The sequence below is a fragment of the Dendropsophus ebraccatus genome, chromosome 11 (genome assembly GCF_027789765.1).
Source record: "Dendropsophus ebraccatus isolate aDenEbr1 chromosome 11, aDenEbr1.pat, whole genome shotgun sequence".
NCBI lineage: Eukaryota > Metazoa > Chordata > Amphibia > Anura > Hylidae > Dendropsophus > Dendropsophus ebraccatus.
This window is the reverse complement of record NC_091464.1, coordinates 53,624,400-53,651,060: the sequence shown is the minus strand read 5'-3', so window position 1 is coordinate 53,651,060 and position 26,661 is coordinate 53,624,400. Positions and strand designations below refer to the sequence as shown.

The window sequence follows — 26,661 nt, the reverse complement described above, 5'->3', positions numbered from 1 at the left end:
CGTGCTGCCAAAACACTGGAAACCCCCCACAAGTGACCCCATTCTGGAAAATGCACCCCTCAAGGAATCTAACAAGGGGTGCAGTGAGGATATGGACCCCTTGATGACGGGCACATTTGTGCCATGAAAGTGAAAAAATGAATTTTTTTACTTTTACGTCACATTGTTCCACATTTGTGCCCGTCACCAGTCGGGTCCATATGCTCACTGAACCCCTTGTTAGATTCCTTGAGGGGTGTAGTTTCCAGAATGGGGTCACTTGTGGGGGGTTTCCAGTGTCTTGGCAGCACAAGGGCTCTGTAAATGCGACATGGCGCTTGAAATCCTTTTCAGTGAAATTCAGCTTCCAAAAGCCAATTGGCGCTCCTTCCCTTTGGAGGCTCGTCCTGCGCCCCCTTGGCACTTTATCGCCACATGTGGGGTATTTCCGTACTCGGGAGAAACTGCGCTACACATTTTGTGTCTTTTTTTGCCTCTTATCCCTTTAAGAAAATGAAAAATTGAAGGCTAGAACAACGTTTTAGTGTAAAAAATTAAAAAAAAAATTTTCACGCCATATTGTTCGGAAAATCTGTGAAGCACCTATGGGGTCCAGATGCTCACCGCACCCCTTGTTACATTCCTTGAGGGGTGTAGTTTTCTAAATGGTGTCCCTTTAGGGGTGTTTTTTAGGTTTTGGCACCCCAGAGCCTCTGCCAACCTGAAGTGGTACAGTCAAAAATGACCAAATATAACGGAGGCGTTGAAAATCACTAGGCGCTCCCTTATATCTGAGGCTTGTGGTTGCGTCAAATAGCGCAATAGGGTCACATATGGGGTATTTCTATAAACTGCAGAAACGGGACAATAATTATTGGGGTGCATTTCTCTGGTAATAGGTTTATAATTATGAAAAATATTGGATTACAATAAAATCTCTGCACAGAAAATTAAAATTTTCAAATTCCTTACACACTTAGCTTTTATTTCTGTGACTCCCCTAAAGGGTTAAAACACTTTCTGGATATGCTTTTGCAGAGTTTGGGGGGTGCAGTTTCTGAAATGGGGTGCTTTGTGGGGCTTTCTAACATACAGGCCCCTCAAATACACTTTAAACCTGAACAGGTCCCTAAAAATATCTGATTTTGAAATTTGACTGAAAATTTGGAAATTTGCTGCTAATGTTTTAAGCTCCCTATTGTCTAAAAAAAATGAAAGATAGTTTAATAAATGCCACCAACATAAAGTAGACATGTTGCTAATGCTATTTAAAGGGGTTCTCCAGTGCTACAAAAACATGCCCACTTTCTTTCAGAGACAACACGACTCTTGTCTCCAGTTCAGGTGCGGTTTGCAATTAAGCTCCATTCACTTCAATGGAACTGAACAGCAAAACCCCGCCCAAGCTGGAAACAAGAGTGGGGCTGTCTCTGGAAGAAAGTGGCCATGTTTTTGTAGCGCTGGATAACCCCTTTAATATATAATTTATGTGGTATAACCACTTTCTGTATACGCAAAAAAGTTTCAAAGTTGGAAAAATGCATTTTTTCACATTTTTTCACATTATTTGGGATTTTTTCATAAAGATTTGTTATGAGTATCGACTCCAATTTACCAGACATGTAAAGTACAATATGTCACGAGAAAACAATCTCAGAATCAGCCGGATAGGTAAAAGCATCCCGAAGTTATTAATGACTAAAGTGACACTGGTCATATTCATAAAATTTGTCTTTGTCATTAAGGCCATTTCAGGCTCTGTCCTTAAGGGGTTAAAGTAGAAGTCCGTCCAAAATTAATTTTTGATATGTTGTTACTTATGAAAAGTTATACAAATTTCTAATGTACATTAATTATGGGAAATGCACATATAGGGCTATTTCCCTTAATTTAGTAGATCAGGAAGTGTTAGAATTCTCTCAGATCCAGTGACGTCACGACGAAAGGTGTAATTCCTATGGAGTGTCCAGCAGGGGGCGCTCTATATATAAGTCTATGGGACTTTATTGTTTCTATGGATTTCTATGTAATGTAATGTAGTGTAGTGTACAGTGCTTTATTGAATTAATACATTTATGGAATACTTTGGGGAGCAAGTGTCCTTGCTCCCCAAAGTATTGCATAAATGTATTCATTCAATACATTAGGATATCACAGTAAGCCCGCCGATCCGCCGCATTCCCGCCGAATATACACTGAACTACAGCTCCCATCATCTGCTTATAGTATGAACAGGTGATGGGAGCTGTAGCTGGGTAATGGATATCATTTGCGTGCGATGCCACTACTTATGCCGCCGGGTGCAGGGGGGGAGCCGCTCAGTACACAGGAGCGCTCCCCCCTCCTCCTCCTTCTTCCGGGATACCTTCCCCCCTATACCACTGCTGACTCCCCGCCTGGCCGCCGCTCTTCGCTCTCATATACCGGCTCCGGATGCATCAGTGCGGACACCAGGAAGCATCGGGAGCCGGTATATGAGAGCGGAGAGCGGCGGCCAGGCAGGGAGTCAGCAGTGCTATAGGGAGAAGGTATCCTGTGTACTGAGCGGCTCCCCCCCCTGCGCCCGGCGGCATAAGCAGTGGCATCAGTGGCAAGTGATATCCATTACCCAGCTACAGCTCCCATCACCTGTTCATACTATAAGCAGATGATGGGAGCTGTACTTCAGTGTATATGGTCCGGATCGGCGGGCGGCGGGAATGCGGCGGATCGGCGGGAATGCGGCGGATCGGCGGGCTTACTGTGATATCCTAATGTATTGAATGAATACATTTATGCAATACTTTGGGGAGCAGGGACACTTGCTCCCCAAAGTATTCCATAGATGTATTCATTCAATATTGCCCTGTACACTACATTACATTACATAGACACCCATAGAAACAATAAAGTCCCATAGACTTCTATATAGAGAGCGCCCCCTGCTGGACACTCCATAGGAATTACACCTTTCGTCGTGACGTTACTGGATCTGAGAGAATTCTAACACTTCCTGATCTACTAAATTAAGGGAAATAGCCCTATATGTGCATTTCCCATAATTAATGTACATTAGAAATTTGTATAACTTTTCATAAGTAACAACATATCAAAAATTAATTTTGGCCGGACTTCTCCTTTAAGGTCCTGTTACAGGACAATTATCAGCCACACAGGTCAATATTCATCCAGAAAGAAGAATAGGCTGTGAATCCTGTCTAAGTCCTGTGTCACTCTGCAAAAGTTTCCGCAAGCTCCTGTCTTGTTAGAACCTGGCAGAGAATGCAAGTCAAGTTCCTTCTAATCCCCTCAATTTTGGATAGATACCAACTAGGGGAGGGGTCAGTGATAAGAGAGAACTGTGGGGGAGGATTCCTGCTGCTGCAGAGTCATTGGTCCAATGGTCTGATCCATGTGGAAAGGCACAGTGGCTCCCAGGTTACATACATGACTATTTCCTACATTATCTCATTATCAAGTGGAGTACTTTTTGTAAATCTTGTGTTTTTTTTGCTTATTATGTTACATTATCTACATTGTCTAAAGCTGGGTGTTCATCATTTACTGCAATTAAATGATGCAGTAACGCAATAAAAATGCATGTGTGGAGATGGCCTCAGGGTATATTCGCACACAGCAGTTTATTGCAGTAATGAAATGAAGGACGGCTGGACGGCAATTAAATGATTATTTACTGCAAAATCATGTAGTAACGCAAGTGTGAACACAGCCTCAAGGGCTTAAAGGGGTATTCCGCTCAAACATAACTTTTGATGTGTTGCTGCTAATGGTAAGACTAACAATTCCTTCCATACTCTATACCACTGGGTGAGGCACCAAAGAGGTAGTAACTAATTAAAGTCCTATATGGTCATAAACACTGGATGGCCAAGCCGAGCTTCATCTGGTCAGTCAGATCAGCCAGTTTGCTGAGGGCTAAAGCCAAATATAAAAAGTCAACCTTTTATTAGGGATTAAAGAAGCCATCAGGGATAGAATTGTCATTTCCAGGGATTATATGAGCCAATTTAAATAACATTTCTTCATGTGAACCACAGCCATAGGACTTCAAAAGGAGAACTCAAATCTGATCAGGGTGCTATTATCCCTCCAATAGTCCTAAACTCGGGTGAATAAAGTGCACACTCATCTTACTACATCTGTAACCTTGTTTTGTAACATGAAGCCAGATTTGACAAATAAATGTATCAAGGGAGTGTGACAAATAAAGTAGTCTAGCCTGGAGACAAGCGGTCAATCAACCCCACCCAGTCCATGCTTACTAGTCTTGCAGCTTCTGAGATGTAAGAGAGCGATATGCATAACACAAGCCTGGCTCCGGACCTCAGCAAACAACAAACGGCGTCTGACTGTCACGTCTCTCCCCCCCCCCCCCCCCCCAATACATAATATGAACACAGGGTGGAGCAGCATAAACCGCAAATTTTAAGGGTCCATTTACACAGAAAGATTATCTGACAGATTATCTGCCAAAGATTTGAAGCCAAAGCCAGAAACAGACTATAAACAGAGATCAGGTCATAAAGGAAAGCCTGAGATTTCTCCTTTTTTCAAATCCATTCCTGGCTTTGGCTTCAAATCTTTAGCAGATAATCTTTCTGTGTACATAGACCCTTAGAACTACAACATTCCCATGTATGATATAAGCTTTACTTGAATGTTTACATCTCTATCACTATCAAGTGTCCCCCTACTGCTTCTTGTCCTATTACTACTACACCAGGGTTCCCCAACCTGGGACTCTCCAGCTGTTACAAAACTACAACTTCCAGCATGCCCTGGCAGTTAGTGATGAGACGTCTCTGGTTCTATATTTAGTGCACAGCACTTGTAAACATCCAGGATATCTGGCACACAAACAGGGTGACTCATCAAAATTAGTCATAAAAAAGTCATTTTTATACTATTTATTAGTAGATTTGTAGCTACCTCCTTAAACAGGACCTGTGACCACTCCTGACCTGTCTGTTTTAGCAAATAAATAAAAATCCCAAGAAATAACAGTTCTGGAACATCTTTTCCTATAGCTCTGTGATGTGCCATTCCTCTGTTATCCTTACTAGAAATCTTTGACTAAATAACCAACTGGGTGTTACCAGATAGTGGGGTGTCCCTACGCTATGTGACACTATCCAATCAGAGCTGACAGTGCCAGACTGTAGAGACATGCCCACAGCTGGTAACACCCAGTTGGCTATTTAGTCATAGATTTCTAGTAAGGATAACAGAGAAAGTGGACATCACAGAACTATAGGAAAAGATGTTCCAGAATTGATATTTCACGTCCATGTATATGCTAAACAGGTCAGGAGTGTTGACAGGTTCTCATTAAATCACACCCAGAATACAGTTTAAAGTGTATGGAACTGCCATTCTGTAAGTATTCCCCAACATGTGGCTCTCCAGCTACTGCATTACTACCATTTCCACCATACAGCTGTCCATCCATGATGGGAGTTGTAGTTCTGTAACAGCTGGAGGGCCACAGTTGAGGAACACTGCTGTAGGGTACATGATGTGGAGATACACTTACAGATCAGTCATGGATTTTTTTCCAGACATGTTATTCTGACTTATGAGAAAGCTGGGTGACCTACGACCCTCATTATAGCCATATCTTACAGATTGCTGACACGTAGATCTTACAGAGAGCCATCCCCACTAGTATATTGCTGCATTGCCTTTCAGGAGTCTAAGAAAGCTGGGTGACACGGCAATGACAATCTTAAAAGGTCCCATATAGGATGTTGCTCCATTTTATAGACTCTTGATGAGTAGATCTGATTTGTTGTACAGAGATCCACTGCTTACTAGTATTGCCCAATTTGTGGCTCTCCAGCTATTGCAATGCTACATCTCCCATCAGGCTTGGCCAACCTCAGTTGTAGTTAAGCAAACCGCTGGAGTGCTGCAGGTTGGGAGACAATGTCCTACTGTATTGCTGCATTGCTATTGAGGAATCTGAGAAAGTTGGGTACACCCCTATGAACATCACAAGAAGTCCTCCAGGGGAGGTCATCCAGGTTTCCCAGACTCCAGACAAGTATATCTCACTTGGTATACAGAGATCTACCCCTGCAACCTGTGGTTCTCCAGCATATACATGGTGCCGGTGACAACTCCTACCATGCTTGCAGCTGTCAGTGCAGGATAGGAGTTGTAGTTTTGCAACAGTGGAAGAACTACAGGTGGAAAACCAATGTACTGCCTTTTAGGGGTCTGAGAAAGCTGCGTGACACAACTTAAAGGGGTACTCCACTCAAACATAACTTTTGATCCTTTGATCTTGCTTTATCTGCAACATTGTAGCTTCTTTGTAATGCTGGGAGGGTTATTCTGTCCCTCCCAGCATTACAAAGAAGCTACAATGCTGCAGATACAGCCAGGAACTTGTTTACATAAGCTATCTCAGAAGGGAGGGAGGAGGAGGGGGAGACAGAGAGAAAAGCTCATACACAGATTTTTGTGTCTTAAGCAGAAAGTAGCAGCTAAGAACTGGGGGGGAAGGAGACTGAATACACAACAAAAAGTATGAAAGGAATTGTTAGTCTCATTGTGTTTCTGCGGAATACCCCTTTAAAGACCCCAAAGGGGGTGCCACCCAGGTTTCACAGACACCTGCCAAGTGGATGTGACCTGCTATACAGAGCTCCATCCCTGGTGTATTGCTGCACTGTCCTTCAGAAGTCTGGGAAAGCTGGGTGAGCTGTAATGTCAGCACTATAATTTGCCACTAAACTTTCCCTAAATGAAGAAACAGAAGAACAGGAGGAACAATTCAAGGACTTAAAGCGTTTCTAAGTGATTCTTAGGCATAAGAGGTGAGTGTGGGCACTGTGCAGGGAGCCTGGCATCATGTGCCACCCGGGGTAAACACATAGATCATGACTGCTCTGACCTTAGCCATAAAAGACTTGGAGGGGGAGTACTCACCAGCCAATATGGCTTTGCCAGGGTGTGTGATTTTCCCTCGCCCTCCTCCTGGAGCAGCAGCCGCCAAGGACCTGGGGACCACCCGCTTGTTTCCATTCACTGCAGTCCGCGACAACCCGCAGGGCCCCTCTGTGACCGTGAACGGCTGCAAGATGGAAGACATGGCTGCGGAGGAGGCGGCAGCGCCGGAATACAACTACAGAGACCACCGAGCAGCAAAGACCCTGCGCCCGGCCACGCCCCCTTTATTAATATGCCAGGAGGTCTCCCCGCCTGACAACACTGATTCATGGCAATACAGCCACACCCACTCATGAATATTAAATAACATATGACCGTAAAGACCACGCCCCCTGTAAGAGTAGCCGCTCCTGTACACGAGGCTTATTAATAAACAGTAGGCGGAGGGCGCTCATTGGTTCCTCGGTCACTCCTGTGTATCGTCTATGTGGTTTGCGGACTGGGAGTAAAGGGGAGGGACCTGTCACCTGATTGGCTGGGTGTGTACTATGGCGATTTGCTGATTGGCTGGTGTTAGATAAGGCCAGACGAGAAGATGAAAGAGGGGCCGAGTGATTGATAGCCGGTCTCCTCCTGTGCCTCGTCACCTCATACACCTGATGTGGTGATAGTGACTGCTGATGGGCGGTTACCGGGCGCTGCTTAGCCCGCCATAGCCCCGGTCATACCTATACGTGACAAGGAGGGCGCCCATGTATATATCATGTATCCTGCTTGTAGATGGCCACTGCCTTCCCAGACGCCCAGCAATTACCGACTACTTCAGCTCCACTACCCTATTCTTTTTTTTCCTAGCAAAATAGGCTAGAGTATGATTTTTCTTTATACAGAATACTGTTATATGGTGGCTGCTAGCAGTGGGGCGATATGGGCTTCTCTGCTGCCACCAATGTCGGTGTCAGGAACTGCAGGGCTACACAAGCCTTGGGGCCCATGCACACTGAGCAATAGGTGAGAAATTAAAGAAGAAAGTTTTCTGCTTAAAATCCCTCGCTAAGGCTCCGTTCCCACTGAGCAAAACTGGCGGAATTGTCCGCCGCGGAATGCCGTTAGCCTCCCGCTCATAATGGGAGTCTATGGGAGGTGCGCGCTCCTGCTCTGTTCGCACCGAAGAATAAACATGTTCATTCTTCAGCGCGGACAGGGCAGGAGCGCGCGCCTCCCATAGACTCCCATTATGAGCGGAATTCCGCTAGTTTTGCTCAGTGGGAACGGGGCCTTAGGGTATGTGCACACTCTGGAACCCAGGCGGATCACCCACCATTGATTGCGCAGCTCGCCCCCGCTCCCGACCATGTGCATCTCTGCCTGTGCAATGCAAAGAAAGAATCCGTTCATTCATCGGGGGAACGGCGGAATCTGCCTGACCAAAGAATGGAGTCTATGACACAGGCGGAGATGCGAGCAGGGACAAGCTGTGGAATCCGTGGTGGGTGATCTTCCCGGGTTCCGTTGTGCGCACATTCCCCTATGCAGCCCTGGCAGACTAGGAGCTGAATTTGAGCGGAATTCAAACAGAATTCTATAGGACTTCTCTAGTGGAATACGCCCAAAGAAGTGAGGCCCTGTACATAACATAGAGACAGTGAGGCAGGTGGGATTCCAAGTGGAGTCCGCGGCAGGGATTCCGCTCAGAATGTCCGCCTGTGAATGTACCCTCATAGTGTATAAATAAAAACGTAAACATTTATTTAATGAAGTTTATTACTCCAGTGATAATGAAGTTCATTACTCCAGTGATTGTGAAGGGGGCAGGACCTGTTTATCAGCAACTTGGGAATAATGGTCCTTTTACACGGAACGATTATCGTGCGAATTTGCACAATAACGACCGCATCTGAGCGATAATCGTACGTGTAAACACAGCGAACGATCAAGCGACGAGCGAGAAATCGTTAATTTTGCTCTTTCAACAAGTTCTCAAATCGTCGTTCGCTAAAAATTCGCAGGTCGTTCAGTGTGAACAGTCTTTCACCGATGTCACCTATGTGTGAGATAGGCTTAAGCGATCGCAAAACGATTTTTCCGTATCGTTCCATCTAAACTCTGATCGTTATAAAAAACACATTGTTCATTCGGAATCGTTAATCGTGCGATCAGGTGAATTATCGCTCCGTGTAAAAGTACCATAACCCTCCCAGCATTACAAAGAAGCTACAATGTTGCAGATACAGCCTGCCAGGGACTTGTATACAATAACTGTTTTAGAAGGGAAGGGGGGGAGGAAGGAGAGACGAGAAAAGCTTACACACAGATTTTTGTGTTTTCGGCAGAAAGCAGCAGCTCAGAACTGGAGGAAGGAGACCGAATAGATAATAACAAGTATGGAAGGAATTGTTAGCCTCAACATGGAATGCAACATATGAAAAGTTATGTTTGAGTGGAATATCCCTTTAATATGTGTAAACACAGCCTAAAGCTGCCAATACTCACTGAGATGTGTGACAAGCCAGTCTCTTCAGGCCTACTGGCACTGAGCGCATGAGAGTCCTCCCTGTGGCTTGCCTGAGAGGAGGTCTGAAGCCCATGGAGCATGAGCCAATAGATTGTATGATACCCCATACTGCACTGTGTGCACTACAACTCCCAGCATGCCCCACACAACAGCTGGAGAGCACTAGTGATATATAGCACTACTCTCCAAGCAGGAGGAGGATGATGGGAGCTGTAGTTTTGCCACAGATGAGGGGCCACAGGATAGAGTTATATTGCTGCAGTGGGTGGGGGTCTGGAATTCAATAAAAAAAACTTTATTGACGCAAAAATTAAAGCAGCTTTTGTCTGGGACAAGTGACTCTATCCCTATCTGCTGCATTCTGCTGAGTGATGACCGCATGGTGTGAACCCCTCCAGTAATCTGCTGTGCTGATAGAGAAGACAATGCGGCCGCCATGTTGGAGCCCAGACAAGGATCGGCGGCATTTGTCGCTTGTTTACCTTCGGCTGGAGATAACCTGAGCACAAACAATGGAAGCCCCCGAGCACACAGACTACCGGCAGGGGACACGGGGCGGTCACTGACGCCACTCACAGTATGCAAAGCGCGGGAGGAGGAGGAAGCCGCGGCCACGCCCATGCTGTCATGGAGACGCGTCCTCCCCGCTTCCATGGTAACCGCCTTGTTTGGCTGCAAGGAGATGAGCGGCTGAGAACGGGAGGCAAAAGGAGGAATCCTCACAGCGGCCATCACCAGGTATCCGGGGGAGCAGCTGCTGCAGAACCTCTTGAGAAATAACAAGAGAAAAATATACAGAAAGACTAAGCTTATTCCGTGCAGCTTATATGGGGCAGTATGGTGGGGCACATAGTGACTGATAGGGACAGGGTGCCCGGTGTATGGGGGATACATGTATGTAATGGACCAGTATGACCGCCTGCTGTCTGGGGCACTGGTCCCACAGCCCACCGACCCACTATGCTGTAGAGAGGTGACACATGGTGTTAGTGGAAGACCCCTTTAAGTGCACAAATCAGTGAGAGATTGGTAGAATACATGTATAGGCCCAGTGCAGTGTGACAGGGGATATACTGGGCTGTGCACATAGACACACTGCAGCCTGTAGTCACATAGCAGCTATACACATACACTGGGTGAGCAGGGAACATTATCCCATTGTCTCAGTGTTATTCTGTCACTTGTGTGATGTCATGGATAGCCGGTTACCTTTATCTGCCTATCAGGTGGTGTATATACCTGTATTCCCATCACGTGGTTTATATACCTGTATTCCCATCACGTGCTGTATATACCTGTATTCCCATCAGGTGGTTTATATACCTGTATTCCCATCAGGTGGTGTATATACCTGTATTCCCATCATATGGTGGTGTATATACCTGTATTCCCATCATATGGTGGTGTATATACCTGTATTCCCATCATATGGTGGTGTATATACCTGTATTCCCATCATGTGGTGTATATACCTGTATTCCCATCATGTGGTGTATATACTTCCTGTATTCCCATCATGTGGTGTGTATATACCTGTATTCCCATCAGTTGGTGTATATACCTGTATTCCCATCATGTGGTGTATACACCTGTATTCCCATCATGTGGTGTATATCCCTGTATTCCCATCATGTGGTGTATATACCTGTATTCCCATCACGTGCTGTATATACCTGTATTCCCATCATATGGTGGTGTATATACCTGTATTCCCATCATGTGGTGTATATACCTGTATTCCCATCATATGGTTTATATACCTGTATTCCCATCAGGTGGTGTATATACCTGTATTCCTATCATGTGGTGTATATACCTGTATTCCCATCATATGGTGGTGTATATACCTGTATTCCCATCATATGATGGTGTATATCCCTGTATTGCCATCATGTGGTGTATATACCTGTATTCCCATCATGTGGTGTGTATATACCTGTATTCCCATCATGTGGTGTATATACCTGTATTCCCATCACGTGCTGTATATACCTGTATTCCCATCATATGGTGGTGTATATACCTGTATTCCCATCATGTGGTGTATATACTTCCTGTATTCCCATCATGTGGTGTATATACTTCCTGTATTCCCATCATGTGGTGTATATACCTGTATTCCCATCATGTGGTGTATATACCTGTATTCCTATCATGTGGTGTATATACCTGTATTCCCATCATGTGGTGTATATACCTGTATTCCCATCATGTGGTGTGTATATACCTGTATTCCCATCATGTGGTGTATATACCTGTATTCCCATCATGTGGTGTATATACCTGTATTCCCATCATGTGGTGTATATACTTCCTGTATTCCCATCATGTGGTGTATATACCTGTATTCCCAGAAACACAATCTTTTCTTTCTAGTTCCAGATTTCACAGCACAGCTGACAATGGCCAGGCTTGTCCAACTTCCACCAAAGTTCCTACCTAAGGAGTGGAGCCTTGCTAACCAGACCCAGTATGCCAGCGCCGAGGTTCAGAGGTCAAGATCTGAAAGGCTAGTAGCTGAAAGTCAGCGACTAGTTGATGAGATTGAAAAGACAACACAGAAAACGCAAAAGGATGTCAACAAGAAGTTAGGTAGGACTTGTGTATTAGTGACTAGACTGGCAAAGCAGATCTTCTATGAACTCTATGTTCAAAGGACACTTCAGCCAAAAGCATTAGCACAGCTTTTCACCTTACCGTTTGCTCCGATTTACCCAACACAACATCAGCCCAGGTCCCTGCTGAGCTCAAACTGCTATTCTATTCTATTTCTAATGTTTGGCTAAACTCAGTATTATACTATAGTTCACTTTTCTTCAGAGCTGTACTGTGTGCACAAGTACAGACACTTGTCTATATAAGTATAGGAAGAATGTGGGAATTTGCAAGTGGCAAAGCAGACCCCCATGTTGGGACTTACATTTGTAAGACATTTATGGATATTCTATAAACGCCTATAATGACTACAGACCTCTGGACTGCCTCAGTGTCATGATCCTCATCACTTTATTTTCCTATGAGACTGGCCAAATTGTAAAATCTCATCAGGTTACCTAAACCTAGTTGTACACACTAAACATCATCAAATCCTAGGCACCTTCCCTGACTGAATATAAGGGGCTTTAGAATTTGATGACCCATTGAAGGGGTTATCCAGCACTACAAAAACATGGCCACTTTCCCCCTACTGTTGTCTCCAGTTTGGGTGGGGTTTTATAACTCAGTTCCATTGAAGTAAATGGAGCTTAATTGCAAACTGCACCTGAACTAGAGACAACAGTAGGGGGAAAAGTGGCCATGTTTTTGTAGCGCTGGATAACCCCTTTAGCATTAGATCAGACTGCCAGGCCCCTGCGGATCAGCTGATAGAAGAGGCCAGTATGTTTGTGCAGCGGGAGAGAGAGCGGGGAGGGCGGCCGGTGGGATGGACAGGTGTGGTGGGTCTGGGGGAGCGCGGACTCCTGGATGAATGGGTGCGGGTGGTCTAGGGGAGGGCGGCCAGCAGCATGGATGGGTGCGGGGGGGGGGGGGGCTAGGGGAGGGTGGCCGGTGGGATGGACGGGGGGGGGGGGGGGGGGGGGGGGGGGGGGCTAGGGGAGCTGGTGCCTGATGGATGGGTGCCGGGAAGCCTCTTCCTGCCACCCGGTGAGTGCACAAGCTGCTATGGATGACTGCAACTCGTGGCAAAATTACAATGTAATTTCTCCATATACTGTACCCAGGGCCGTCTTAACAGCATTATGGGCCCCTGGGCAGAGGTGCGAATTGGGCCCCCCCCAACCGCCGCCATCAAATCCCCCCCATCTTTGCATATAGTGCCCCCCATAGTAGCCAATTCCCCCATATAGTGCCCCCCATAGTAGCCAGTGCCCCCCATAGTAGCCAGTACCCCCCATAGTAGCCAGTGCCCCCCATAGTAGCCAGTACCCCCATAGTAGCCAGTACCCCCCATAGTAGCCAGTGCCCCCCATAGTAGCCAGTGCCCCCCATAGTAGCCAGTACCCCTATAGTAGCCAGTGCCCCCCATAGTAGCCAGTACCCCTGTAGTAGCCAGTGCCCCCATAGTAGCCAGCACCCCTATAGTAGCCAGTGCCCCCCATAGTAGCCAGTGCCCCCCATAGTAGCCAGTGCCCCCCATAGTAGCCAGTACCCCTATAGTAGCCAGTGCCCCCCATAGTAGCCAGTGCCCCCCATAGTAGCCAGTACCCCTATAGTAGCCAGTGCCCCCATAGTAGCCAGTGCCCCCCATAGTAGCCAGCACCCCTATAGTAGCCAGTGCCCCCCATAGTAGCCAGTGCCCCCCATAGTAGCCAGTACCCCCCGTAGTAGCCAGTGCCCCCCATAGTAGCCAGTGCCCCCCATAGTAGCCAGTACCCCTATAGTAGCCAGTGCCCCCCATAGTAGCCAGTGCCCCCCATAGTAGCCAGTACCCCTATAGTAGCCAGTGCCCCCCATAGTAGCCAGTGCCCCCCATAGTAGCCAGTGCCCCTATAGTAGCCAGTACCCCTATAGTAGCCAGTGCCCCCCATAGTAGCCAGTGCCCCCCATAGTAGCCAGTGCCCCCATAGTAGCCAGTGCCCCCCATAGTAGCCAGTACCCCTATAGTAGCCAGTGCCCCCCATAGTAGCCAGTGCCCCCCATAGTAGCCAGTACCCCTATAGTAGCCAGTGCCCCCATAGTAGCCAGCACCCCTATAGTAGCCAGTGCCCCCCATAGTAGCCAGTGCCCCCATAGTAGCCAGTGCCCCCCATAGTAGCCAGCACCCCTATAGTAGCCAGTGCCCCCCATAGTAGCCAGTGCCCCCCATAGTAGCAAGTGCCCCCATAGTAGCCAGTGCCCCCCATAGTAGCCAGTGACCCCCAAAACAACAAACAAGTTACTCACCTGTCCGGCGGCCCCAGCAGCTCCTCTCCCGGCAGCGCGCACTCCCGTCATCCTGCGGCACAGGCAGCGGGATACAGAGAGACTGCTTGTGCCGGAAGTGTCCGGCTGCACGACACATCCAGGACACAGGCAGCGTCTCTGTACCCCGCTGCCTGTGCCGGAGGATGTCGGGAGCGCGCTGACAGGAGACATCAGCTGCTGGGGCCGCCGGACGGGTGAGTTCCTGGACTGCCCGCCCCTTCTATCGCCACTTAGCTGAGCCGATCAGAAGCCCAGGAAAGTGCTGCTCATTGCACTTTCCTGGGCTTCTGATCGGCTATCAGCTGAGAAGCGATAGAAGGGGCGGGCGGAGGGGGTGGCTCAGGGCCGCTCACTATGCATATGCATAGTGAGCTGCAATAGAGGGGGCGGGCAGGACGGCTTCCTTGCGGTGCTCAGCACTGCTTGGAAGCCGTCTTCGCTTTATAAGACGCACTTAGTTTTATAAGTGCGTCTTATAAAGCAAAAAATACAGGTGTGTCCCAGAGGGCAGGGGCCCCCTAGGACGCAAGGGCCCCCGGGCAGCCGCCTACCCTGCCCAATGGGTAAGACGGCCCTGACTGTACCCCCTGCTGGACTCTTCATAGGAATTACAATTTCTCTGATTCGTGATGCCACGGTTTTTTGAGAAGTCTGCCTGATCTACTAAATTGAGGAAAATAGCTGTATATGTGCGTTTCCCACAATGAGTGTATATTAGGAATTTGTTTAAATTTGTCTAACTTTCCTTATGTAATAACATATAAAAAATACATTTTAGCCAGAGTTGTCCTTTAAATAGGATAACAGTATCTAGCACAACTGCTACAGACAGTGTTGTGTTTGCAGGAAAAGAGCACTTGTAAACATTGAAGAAGTCACCGTGCTCGCACAAGCAAAATGGCCTCCTCTATCAGTGGATTAGCAGAATTCTTGTAATTTGGACCTGCTTCAATCTAATATCAGTGGCCTATCCTCTAGATGGGACATGAGTTTGTAAGACTTTACTTTGTACAGCCACATAGTTAAATTCCTGCGTACACCCCTGTTCTGTATAAGTGTCATGTATCTCCACAGAGCAGAGGCTGGATGAGATCCAGTTTTGGAAGAAAGAATTGGACAACAAGCTTGAAGACACAGTAAATGATATAGAACAGTTGCTGGCATATAAGACCCGTCTGGAAAAAGCACTAGAGAGCTGCATGGAGCCACTGTCCATAGCACAACAATGTCTAGTAGAAAGGTAATGACTGCAGTGTATTCAGAGTTCCATAAGAAGCTACTGACATTTTGAGACCACCAAGAGGCTTATAGATAAAGTGCTTAGGCCTCTAATTTCTGGGAACAGAGTTTTCATTTGTGGACCAGGTAGAGTATTATCTACGAATGTGTCAGTGTCACGTCAGATGATGATACGGAGGTAGCTTTAAAATACCCATAATGTAAAATAAAAATACATATATATATTCTTGCAGTCTTTCTGCTGTCCAACCTGCCAAAGCGTATGTTTAACATCCTGATCACTTTATTATAGAGCGAAAAGAGTTGGTATAGATCTGGTTCATGATGAGGTGGAGCGGGAGCTTATCAAAGAGGTGGAAGTGATCCAGGGAGTGATGGCTCTGCTGCAGAGAACACTGGAGCAGATTACTGAGCAGATCAGGTACGTTTCACATCACAAACTTACCTTGTTGTTCACCACAGATTTCGGGGGGGGGGGGGGGGGGGGGATTTTTGATTTTTGAAGTGTTGTCAACTACTGAAACCAATATGGCAGATGGCTTTTTAATAGTTATCAGCAGGGCTCTGTAAATGCGACATGGCGTTCATCATCCATTGTAGCCAAATCCAACCTCCAAAATCCAAATGGCGCTCCTTCCCTTCGGAGGCTTGCCCTGCGCCCACATGGCGCTTTATGTCCACATGTGGGGTATTTACGGACTCTACGTTTTTTTTCCTCTTTTAACCCCTTGTGAAAATGATAAATTCAAGGCTAAACCAACATTATAGTGTAAAAAATGTAATATTTCATTTTCACGCCACATTGTTCCACATTTGTGCCTGTCACCAGTGGGGTCCATATGCTCACTACACCCCTTGTTACATTCCTTGTGGGGTGTAGTTTCCAGAATGGGGTCACTTGTGGGGGGTTTCAACTGTCTTGGCAACACAGGGGCCTTTTGAATGCAACATGGCCCCTCGAAATCCATTCCATCCAAATCCAGCCTTCAAAAACCAAATGGCGCTCCTTCCCTTCGGAGGCTTACCCTGCACCCGCATGGTACTTTATGTCCACATGTGGGGTATTTCCGTACTCAGGGGAAATTGCGCTACACATTTAGTGTTTTTTTTAATCTTTTAGCCCCTTGTGAAAATGAAAAAATCATGACAAGATTAATGATTTAGAGTAAAAATTTTACAAAAATTACACTAAATGTTGGTCTAGCCTTGATTTTTTCCATTTCCACAAGGGGTTAAAAAGGAAAATGAACACAAAACGTGTAGGGTAGTTTCCCCTGAGTACGAAAATACCCCACATGTGGGCATAATGTGCCATATGGGCACAGGGCAAGCCACCAAAGGGACAGAGCGCCATTTAGAGGCTGGAATGGAGGATGGAGGCCATGTCGCAATTACAAAGCTCCTGTGCTGCCAGGACAGTAGAAACCCCTGACAAGTGACCCCATTCTGGAAACTACACCCCATAAGGAATCTAACAAGGGGTGCAGTGAGCGTATGGACCCCACTGGTGCCGGGCACTTACGTAGAACATGTGCCGAGAAAATAAAAAATACAATTTTTTTTTCATTTTCACGTCCCAAATGTGGCTGTCACCAGGGGGCCATATCCCCGCTGCCCCCCTTGTTAGATTCCTTATGGGGTGTAGTTTCCAGAATGGGGTCACTTGTGGGGGGTTTCTACTGCCCTGGCAGCACAGAGGGTTTATAATTGAATCATGGCATCCTCTAATGGGAATGGCGGCCATACCTATTTAGCTGGGGAAAAGGGACAATTCTAATTTATTTGGGGGTATTAGGCCAATTATTAGTTTATAAGGTTGAAAATGACAGGTGTCCATCAAATTCAACCTGTGTTGATCCAGAGGAAGGCAAAAAACCCTCGTGAGGCAGACGACAGTAGCCTCATCACAGGGAAAAAATTCCTTCCTGACTCCATAATGGCGATCAGAATAATCCCCAGATCAACGTGACCCCTGAAATAGGTATAAGGGACAGAATTTAGATAATGTAGAACCCCAATGACGTGTGGTGCGCCTTGGAGCGATCCAGTATGCAGAGGCCGGGGGGATCAGGACAGGCGTCACACTGGAAAATGGTGTCCTTCCTGATCCCCCTGTTATGCCACACTCTGTGCTTCTTCTAGGGTCTCCTGTTTTCCAGTGTGGGGGACGTCACCTGGAAAATGTTGTCCTAGTACGATACGGGGTCCTTCATATCCAGAAGCGCTGGGTCTGCTCCATGGCTGCTAAATATTAGGGCTCTATTACTGCTTCTGATATTTTTGGATTGTGCCGCAAGCTACAGTAGCTCGGGCAGCGAGGGACCGGAAGAGGGGGTGCTGGTATAAAAGTTATCCCCATACAGGTGGTAACCTTTATCCAGCAGTGGGAAGATCAGTTCCCGGACGATCTTCCCATTAACTCCGAGGATGGGGGGGGGGCATCTGGGGGCTGGATTTGGGTGTCCCTTCCTTCATACACTCTAAGGGTACGTGCACACTGCGAAATGGCGAAGGATAACCCTTTGTGCATTCCGCAGCTGGCACCCACCGGCGGACTGATGCGGGCGTGCGTCTCCGTCCGTGTCATAGACTCCATTCTATGCACGGGCGGATTCCGCTCTCCGTCCAACGTGTTCATTCTTTGGATGGACGATGAAATCCGCCCGTGCATAACACATGGAGTCTATGACACAGGGGGAGACGCGCGCCTGCATCAGTCCGCCGGTGGGTGCCAGCTGCGGAATGCACAAAGGGGTATCCTTCGCCATTCCGCAGTGTGCACGTACCCTAAATCTGTAAGTGTACCCTGAGGTACTCTCAGAGTTTGTAGAATTTCACGCCATACCGTGATCTCTTATTGGGACGGTACTGGCGGAAAAGACGTGTCTGGGGGGCAGCGTACGCTACGCTACCCCCAGACACGTCACTGGATGATGAGGATGAGGATGAATGGAGGAAAGAAGGATCCCCTCCATTCATCCTCACTAGCTGTTTCAGTGTCGGAGGCAATAATAACGTATGCGTCCGACGCCGAAAACACCCAGGGGGCCATCTTTATACGGGGATTGGTATATGGGGTATGTAGTGGTATAGTGTCAAACTTTATTCAATGTAGTGTAGTGTGGTGTAATGTAGTGTTTTTTACGTGTTTTTTTACAGTAAGTATAAAAAAAAAACCTACGCTAACAAAGGAGTTGCTGATAAATGCCGCACTTATGTGCGGCACTTATCAGCAGACCATGGCAGTAGTATATAGAAAAAAAACACCCTACGCCAAAAAGGAGGAGTTGCTGATTAGCAGCGCACTTTCGTGCGATGCTGATCAACACTCAGCGGCGATAGGGTGCGGAAAATAGAAAGAAAAAAAATTTGGAAAAAAAAACCTTTTTCTACATTCTGAACATCCCTGTAGCTGCTGATAAGTGTATTACACATATCAGCCGCTAGAGGGCAGCAGAGCGCAAAATCTGGAAAAAGACGAGGCTGGAGCCGAAAAAAGCCGATGGGGACCGCCGGAAATAGCCGAAGACTCGATGGAAAGACGGAGGACGCCGCGAACCTGGAAGACGCCGATCAGGACCCCGGGACAGGTGAGTAATGTACAAATACCTGCTCTGGACCCCTTAGCTACCTAGCTGAGGGGTCCAGAGCAGGTATTGACTATTTTTGTGTTCTCTGATCGCCGTGCCACCGGCCAGATCGCCGTGAACGGCCGGCCGGTACCGGCTGGCCGTTCACGGCGATCGGGGCGGTGGCACCGTGACCACCATTACTTTTTACAGTAATGGCGGTCGGTGCGGTCCTCGGACAGCACCGACCGCCATTTTTTCCGGGTCATCGGTGATCGCCGCTATTGGCTGATCTGAATTGATCAGCCAACAGCGGCGATCGCAAGTACGGGGGTGTTAACCACCCCCCGTGCCGAGAAGCTAAGATGGCCTGCTATGATTTATAGCAGGCCATCTTCCCTGATCGCTGTGTGCGAACACACAGCGATCAGGGAAACATCGGGCGTAAATTTACGCCCTGATGCGTTAAGTACCAGGGCGCGAGGGCGTAAATTTACGCCCGATGTCGTTAAGGGGTTAAAGGGTTTATCCAGCACTACAAAAACATGGCCACTTTCCCCCTTCTGTTTCCAGTTTGGATGGGGTTTTGAAACTTAGTTCCATTGAATTAAATGGAGCTTAATTGCACCTGAACTGGAGGCAACAGTAGGGGGAAAAGTGGCCATGTTTTTGTAGCGCTGGATAACCCCTTAACCAGTGCTTCTCAATTCCAGTCCTCAGGTCTCACCAACAGGTCATGTTTTGAGGCTATCTCATGCAAAGGACACCTTTGTTAATACCTGATGAGTATAATTATATCACCTGTGAAATACTAAGGAAATCCTCAAAACATGACCTGTTGGTAAGGCCTGAGGACTGGAATTGAGAGGCACTGCCCTAGACGACCTAGGACATACCGGCAAGTCCTTAGCTATGAAGTGCACTCCGGAGCGGAGTGCGCTTCATACCAGGTGGGGGCCGGCTGCAGTGAACAGCCCGGCCCTGACCGTTAATGACAGCCTGCAGCGATCACGGGACCTGTGTGAAAGCCGACATTCAGAGGTCAGTGCTGACTTCAGAGGAGATAGCCTGGGGATGTAGCAGTAAATTAACTATTTGTTGTCCTGTTTTGGTGCCTCATCTCCCTCCACCCATCCCCTCTCTATAAAAGAACCATGAAGACAGGGGGGAGAGCTTCAAGCTGATTTGTCATGATAAAAATGCATTTACCAGCTAATAAACCCAATTACAAAGTTTCTTAAAATCGCCTGTACTATTGATTTCTGAAAAAAAAAAAAAAAATTAAACAACAGTGACACTTTAACCCATAGCTGCACCAGGACGTTATTTAACGTCCTCGTGCCGCTATGGGAGTTCAGAGGGGGGTCGCGCGGCGACCACCCTCTGAACTGCCGCGATCCCGGGTGCCGCGAGTAGCCCGGGCTCGCGGCTATTAGCGGGCACGGTCCGATCGCCGTGCCCGCTAATTAAGTACTTAGAAGCAGCTGTCAAAGTTGACAGCTGCTTCTAAATACTTGCGGTTATACATCCCTGGTGGTCTAGTGGGGGGATCGCCCCCCTGCGGCGCGATTGCGGGGGGGCGATCCCTGCATCCATACCGGGCCGGGGTCTGCTCCGTAATGGCGCTGATCCCGGCTCGGCATTCTATTGCTTTTGGCTGCAGCAGCCAAAAGTAATAGAACACCGATCTCATGGATTCATGCAGTATAACTATACTGCATGGATCTCTATGAGAGATCAGAGTGCATATACTAGAAGCCCCCAGGGGGGCTTCTAGTATATGTCTAAAGTAAAAGAAAAAAGTATTTTTAATAACACAAAACCCCCTCCCCTAATAAAAGTCTGAATCACCCCCCTTTCCCCATTTTATAAATAAAAATAAATAAATAAATTAATAAACAAACATGTTTGCTATCGCCGCGTGCGTAATCGCCCGAACTATTAATTAATCACATTCCTGATCTCACACGGTAAACGGCGTCAGCACAAAAAAATCCCAAAGTGCAAAATTGCGCATTTTTGGTCGCATCAAATCCAGAATAATTGTAATAAAAAGCGATCAAAAAGTCATATATGCGCAATCAAGGTACCGATAGAAAGATCACATCATGGCGCAAAAAATGACACCTCACACAGACCCATAGACCAAAGGATAAAAGCGCTATAAGCCCGGGAATGGAGCGATTTTAAGGAACGTATATTGGTTAACAACGGTTTGAATTTTATACAGGCCATCAGATACAATATAAGTTATACATGTTACATATCGTTTTAATCGTAACGACTTGAGGAACATGCATAACAAGTCAGTTTTACCCCAGGGCGAATGGCGTAAAAACACATTTCCCCCAAATAAAAGAAATGCGTTTTTTTTTTTCAATTTCACCACACATATAATTTTTTTCTGGTTTCCCGGCACATTTTAGGCAAAAATTACATCTGCCTTAGCAAAGTACAATTAGTTGCGCAAAAAATAAGGGCTCATTTGGGTCTCTAGGTGGAAAAATGCAGGCGCTATGGCCTTATATACACGAGGAGGGAAAAACGAAAACGCAAAAATGAAAACTGGCTGTGTCCCCTAAGGGTTAAGCAAATACCAAGAAGGGCATAAAAGAGGGTTGCTTCAGATGTTCTAGCACTGCAATAGTTTAGTCCTTTTATCTATTATCAACAGCTACCTCCCTCCAACCTCTACATAAAAATAGCTCAATAGTGAGACTGATCATATGATAAAGCATGTTAAAAATCCACTTTATTCATTTCATCCATTATCTATGTGTATCGGCAGTTTCATTCCATTTTTAAATTATGTAGCATGCAACAGAGTGGGGCAGAATAGCAATGTGGAATTTACTGTATGTTCTGTATATGGTCATAAAATTTGCCCATAGACACCTTAAATATATACTGTTATTTTCGCGTTTGTATTTTTTTTTTTTTAAAGTTTTTTTCTTTTTGGAAAAGCTTCAATAAAAAAAAAAAATGAATGATAAAAAATTACTACTATTATTTTCTAAACTGTGTTGGAAAAATTATATCTGATAGCTTTCCATGCAAACTGCTCAAGTGGTTGCACTAGTTGTTCTCTATAGGGGCCCATATAACAGTGTATGGCTTATTGTTTTCTAGGTGTACCTCTAGCGATTGCATTTGTACACTATACAATTTTCCGAATCTCTGATTCCTTTATGTACCATTGCACACTGATGACCCATTGGTTCTCTAATATGTGCAGGTTGAGCCGTTCAGCTAAATATGCACTGGAGAAGGATCTAAAAGACAAGTTTGAAGCCCTGAAATTGGATAATCACTGCAGCACATTAACCAACAACACCCCGGACATTGCATATGCATCCAGTGTGGTAACAGTCCAGGCAAAGTAAGAGATGGCACAGCAAACAATGTTGCGTTATAATGCATTTGTTAAGTAATGCACACAAATAGAAAGCATCCAATTGGCTACTTTGTGCATAATGTAGAAATCTAGTAAGATATTACCTGTAATAAGTAATGTAGTGGTCTGCAGTTTTCCCCTGTGAAATGTTGGATAACCCAAAACCCATTCATATGACATATATAACCCTGTGTAACCTATGGAGATGGGAGGGGGCGGAGGGAGATTAGTCGCCAGCAGAGAGCAGAGAACGAAGGATTACAGAGCGGGACCTGTGTAAAAGCTGGTATTCAGAGGTCAGAGGACTTCAGAGGAGATAGTGATGTAGCTATGAACTCTTTGTTGTCCTGTTTTGGTGCCTCATTTCTCTCCACCCCTCCCCTCTCCATGAGAACCATGATAAAAATGCATTTTTCGGCTAATAAACCCAATTACAAAGTTTCTTAACATCGCCTGGACTATTGATTTCTGCAAAAAAAAAAATTAAACGACAATGACACTTTATGCATATTCGAGTTTGTCCAAACCCAGACTCTGTTCATTTGATTACTCTGAAGAAGTTAGATGCAGCACCTAGGAAGTCCTGGAAAACATGGATACAGCCTACGACCATGTTCACATGCTGTATGAACATCGGACATTGTTTGACACGGCTGCTGCTTGCCGTGTGAAACAGCCAATGTCTTAGATGTCAACGGCCAATACTGCAGTATTGGCCAGGTTAAATTCACGGTTTCGTCTACATGCAATGCCTGTGTTCCTATAAAGTGCTCATGCTGGTCATTCTAGGTCCATTGCAAACGGCCGTTACACTGCCACTACAGCTAACACTGATCACAACCAAAAAAGAAAACATTCAATTCATAGACTCAACCTACAGATAATTGATAAATCTCTGATCCACCCTTCATCTAATATTATTTCCCCATCAAATCTAGAGATCCAGAAAGTTAGATACCTTTTGCAATAATATACAATGTGTATCCTCCAGGACGCCACCACCCCACCCACACCAGGGGTGGTGGCGTCCTGGAGGATACACATTTTATATTATTGCAAAAGGTATCTAACTGTCTGGATCTCTAGATTTGATGGGGAAATAATATTAGATGAAGGGTGGATCAGAGATTTATCAATTATCTGTAGGTTGACTCTATGAATTGAATGCACTTGCACTTTATTATTTATTATATTTATTATAGTGCCCTACTATGTGACTCTTGAGAATATATCCCCCTGTTCTGTGACATTTGTTGTTGGTCAGAGATCTCAGCATATGTGATCTGGTTACTGTAGAAACACCTCCAGGATAGTCACTGTTCTTTTTAATGTTTGGTCTGTCTCTCTTTTTTATGGTAATGGTTTTAATGTATATTCAATAAAGATATATAAGTTGTTTGCTACGAAAAATCAGCATTTGTTTTCTTTTTTGGTTGTGATGAGTATTGGCCAGGTGAAGATCACTTCATTTTAATTGGAATGCAGGCACATTTGAGTATGCCCGCACTCCAATTAGCCATAGAGCACAATGTAAGATACAACCGGGAGCTGTACTTTACATTTACATAGTGAAGGCAGATCTTGGTTATCAGGGCTGTTTGTTTGTTTGATGATCTATGTTTATTTCTTACACATTGAACAGAATAAACACATTTAGCTTCTATCAGGAATCTGGACAACACGTCTAACAATATTGTCTTGTTTTAATTATTGTTAGCTCAGTAGCACCTAAAGAATGGGAAGATTTCAGCAACGCCAACATAGAAAAAGCAGAAAAGCAGAGGAACAATGCTGTAGCCCTGCGGACTCTGATTGACAGCATCTTATCTGAAACAGCCTCTGACATGCACAAGCAGTGCGATACAGTCAATTTTGCCTTCAAAAAACGTGTAGCAGAGACAAAGGATGCAAAAAACAAGCTAGAGGTTCACTTGGCTAAGGTAAAATAGAATAATTACTATGTATGCAATTAATATGTTTAATTTTCATATTGATTACAGTAAACTAGACTGCTTCTGGCATCTACACTTACACGCCTCAAGATTTGCTTCATAGTCTACAGTGAAAGGTTTATTGTATATAAAATCTTTATTTTCTTTAAAAAGGTTATGGATGAGATTAGTTCTCAAGAAAAGAATATAGAACTTCTTAAGAAAGCCATTGCAGATAAAGAAGGACCGATCAAAGTGGCTCAGACTCGTCTAGAGACCAGAACACTGAGACCCAACGTTGAGCTGTGTCGTGACCCCGTACAATACAGACTTGCCAGTGAAGTCCACGAGATAACTACAAATGTTGAAAGGTAAGTGAACCATAAGGATCATGTATGGAATTTTACTGTGTGATAGATTACTACATTCAGAGCTGCCAACAGCTACCATACAGGCAAATGGTTAGAGCCCTTGGGTGCTCTAACCATGGCCCATGGCTTTAAGGAAGGATTCCACATTATTTTTTTTAGGGATGGTCCCGAACGCTCGGCATCAGATCTCCGCTGTCTGCCCGCTTCGTGGAGCGGGTGGATACAGCGGGAGGACTGCCTGGAAAACAGGGATACAGCCTATGGCTATGGCTGTATCCCAGTTTTCCAGGCGGTCCTCCCGCTGGATCCGCCCGCTGCACGGAGCGGGCAGACAGCGGGAATCATTACCGAGAGTTCGGGTTCGTACGAACCCGAACCGAACTCGGTTTGGACCATCCCTAATTTTTTTATTTCCACGACCTGCTGCAGGCTGGTGCATATACTTATCTTTGATAATCGGTGTCCTATCGGTACTGTCACAGCTCTTCTGAGCCTTCTTTCGTCAGGGCTATTGAGAGCCGGAAGTCAGGGTCTCCAATGCATCTCTATGAGAACACTTTCATAGAGATGCATTGGACATTCTGACCTCCGGCCTTCCAGGTCATGCGGGCGCCTGCTGGATTTAAACGGCGCCATTGGAATGGAATGTAGCTGCATCATGGGACACTGATCATTAATGGTAAGTATATGCGCTAGCCTGCAGCAGGGGAGGGATAAAAAAAATTAATGTGGAATGCTTCTTTATCCCTTTCACGACCTGGGGTCATTGATGCATCGATGCCCAGGTCGTTTTTGGTCATCAGCTTATGAGATCATAATGATCCCATAAGCTGATGTCCATATGTCTGCCCCCTGCCGCTTTTACTATCTTGTGACAGCGGCAGGGGAGAGAGGGGACGGGGCAGAGCTCGCGGCCGCACGCCCAGCGCGGTTTCGGTGCTGAGAGTTGCGGCGGTTCCCCCACTACGGATGACACAGGCACAGCTCCTGCGCCTGTGTCATCCTAGATCGTAAATTAACGTCGCTGCAGCATCAGGCATAGGCTTCAGCGACGTTAATTTACTGTGCAGCAGTGGAAGGAGGGTAAAGACCAATCCACTTTTACTATTTTTGCACATTAATAGTACACTTTGGGGGCACAGAACTGACATTGATTTTGTGAAGTAATGGGTGAAGAAAATGTTACATATTTTCTTTTACAGACTGCGTGAGACTCTGAGCCAGGCAGAAGCTGAGCTGAAAGGCTTGATCCGCAAGCAGCTCTCTCTAGAGGAAGAGATCCAAGTCAAGGAGAATACTCTGTACATCGATGAAGTGATTTGTATGCAGATGAGGGAAGCTATCTCAATTAACAACTTCTAGATTCTAATAAAGTCCATATCATAAATGTTATACAGTTGCATTTCTGCATCCCAGCAAGTCCTTGCTCAAGGGCAAATGTAATGGCTGAAAGGATCCTAGATCCCTATGCTGCTTTCTGTGTTAGTCATCAGACCCACAGTGTGGCTGACACTTGCGACTATAATATGGACTCAGAAAAGCAGCTGTATTTATACTTACAGCTGTAATTATACTGAATTTATTGTTAAGATCCTAAAACAAGATAAAATATAAAAGAGGATAGTATTTAATGTGTTATATGCGTTTTATTATTCACAAACCACACATCAAAGCAAATAAAGGGGTTTAATAAATTTAGGAGCATCATACCCGAGTTCACTCTGCATTAATACTGGCATATGAAGCGTTAGTGCAGTAAGCTCCCATGTTCACTCTAGCTGCAGGCAGACAGAACGGTATGTTATAAATGTATGTCTATGCAGAGTATTTGGAGTTTGGTATCAGAATATCAAAGCTCCGACTG

The 26,661-nt window shown here is 45.9% G+C and overlaps 2 protein-coding genes across 3 annotated transcripts in view; one reads left to right on the top strand and one right to left on the bottom strand.

Annotated features, from left to right (window-relative positions):
• Positions 1-10,049, bottom strand: part of LOC138767758 (tricarboxylate transport protein, mitochondrial-like) — a 29,933-nt gene extending 19,884 nt beyond the window's left edge. The window contains exon 1 of one of the 2 annotated variants that reach the window (XM_069945516.1): positions 9,871-10,049. In XM_069945516.1, coding sequence (XP_069801617.1) covers positions 9,871-10,042 — 172 coding nt within the window. In that variant the 5' untranslated portion in view covers positions 10,043-10,049. Of the gene's footprint in view, positions 1-6,912; positions 7,130-9,870 lie in introns of those variants that run through there. The other variant, XM_069945515.1, reaches the window with a different exon arrangement.
• Positions 9,787-26,189, top strand: TEKT1 (tektin 1). The gene is made up of 8 exons (XM_069946279.1): positions 9,787-10,126; positions 11,765-11,980; positions 15,368-15,533; positions 15,825-15,953; positions 22,337-22,480; positions 24,213-24,435; positions 24,601-24,797; positions 26,000-26,189. The coding sequence occupies exons 2-8, from the start codon at positions 11,791-11,793 to the stop codon at positions 26,157-26,159; spliced, it is 1,209 nt and encodes a 402-aa protein (XP_069802380.1). The 5' UTR covers positions 9,787-10,126; positions 11,765-11,790; the 3' UTR covers positions 26,160-26,189.
• Positions 26,190-26,661: the final 472 nt, after the last annotated feature.